At 45.1% G+C, this 1,113-nt stretch overlaps 1 protein-coding gene across 1 annotated transcript in view; it reads right to left on the bottom strand.

Moving 5' to 3' along the window:
- LOC119350795 (geranylgeranyl pyrophosphate synthase, chloroplastic-like) overlaps window positions 1-658 on the bottom strand; it is a 1,970-nt gene extending 1,312 nt beyond the window's left edge. Inside the window, exon 1 of the mRNA XM_037618454.1 lies at window positions 580-658. Coding sequence (XP_037474351.1) covers window positions 580-658 — 79 coding nt within the window. The remainder of the gene's footprint in view (window positions 1-579) is intronic.
- Window positions 659-1,113: the final 455 nt, after the last annotated feature.

Raw genomic sequence — 1,113 nt, 5'->3', positions numbered from 1 at the left:
GCCCCCTCAGGCCATAAAGTAGATCCGCCGTTGCTCCCCATTACTTGCTCAGTGTGACTGTGATTTCAACATTTCTGAATACAGTGACCGATTTGACTATACGAGACATCAACAATGATCATCGATGTATTGTAATCCATTTTTTCTAGTCAGCGAGATCGACAGTCCAAGGACGAAACAAGAGACGGCAAGAAACAAACACGATCCTTTATCAAAGGAGAAAAGAAGAACAAAAGTGACACGAGGTTAACAAGATATGGAAGCTGACATTAGGCAATGATGTGAGTTCAGCACTAAGATCGCAGAGCTGGAATAACAAAGTACTCACGCTAAACACGCCACAGTCCACACATTGTGTGTGCCATCTCACATAATATAAATTGAAACGTTTGACTTCAAAGTCACTTGCAACCTGAACCTATACATTACAACTCGGCACAACTGAGCGTCTCGGTTATTAAGGTTCATACTGAACAATACCGAGCTTGAACACGGAAACATAGCGAAACAGACTTTCTTCACACCATCGTCCACGTGGACGCAGTGATGAGGATGGTCATTGTCTCACACGCCGACTGCCTGAACAGCTAGCCTCATAGAGCATGGGCAACCCCTTGGAAGGATCAATGTAGACCACCTTGGCATTGCTGGCCTCCATCGGCATATCAACGAAGTGTGATGCTTCCGTTCACATGGCCTGTCTTTGTGCTTCCCTCGTCAACAGCCGACGCTGGGATGGCCATGACCGTGACATTGGACTCGAGCATCATTGCAAGGTTACATGGTGGCATAGACATGAGCTCTGGCTCGACAAAGGTGGAGGTGGAACTGATGGACTAGTACCACTAAAGACAAACATTCGGAGATGGATGGGCTGGAGAAGAAACATGTATATTTGTTTTCCTCCAATATTTTAGATAGACTAAAGCTGGATAAAGAGAGAAGCAAATATGGAAACATATCGCATCCACTTTCACTAAACGGCTCACGAATTGTTTGGAATGCGATGGCAAATGTGATCTCCCAGCAATATCTCGAGTCCAAAACCTCACCCATCTACATATATCATCATCTGCGGCAAGAACATAGCAACACCAAAATCCTACCAGCAAC

The sequence above is a fragment of the Triticum dicoccoides genome, chromosome 1B, assembly GCF_002162155.2.
Source record: "Triticum dicoccoides isolate Atlit2015 ecotype Zavitan chromosome 1B, WEW_v2.0, whole genome shotgun sequence".
Taxonomy (NCBI): domain Eukaryota; kingdom Viridiplantae; phylum Streptophyta; class Magnoliopsida; order Poales; family Poaceae; genus Triticum; species Triticum dicoccoides.
The sequence above is the reverse complement of the archived record's forward strand: the minus strand, read 5'-3'. Positions and strand labels throughout refer to the sequence as shown.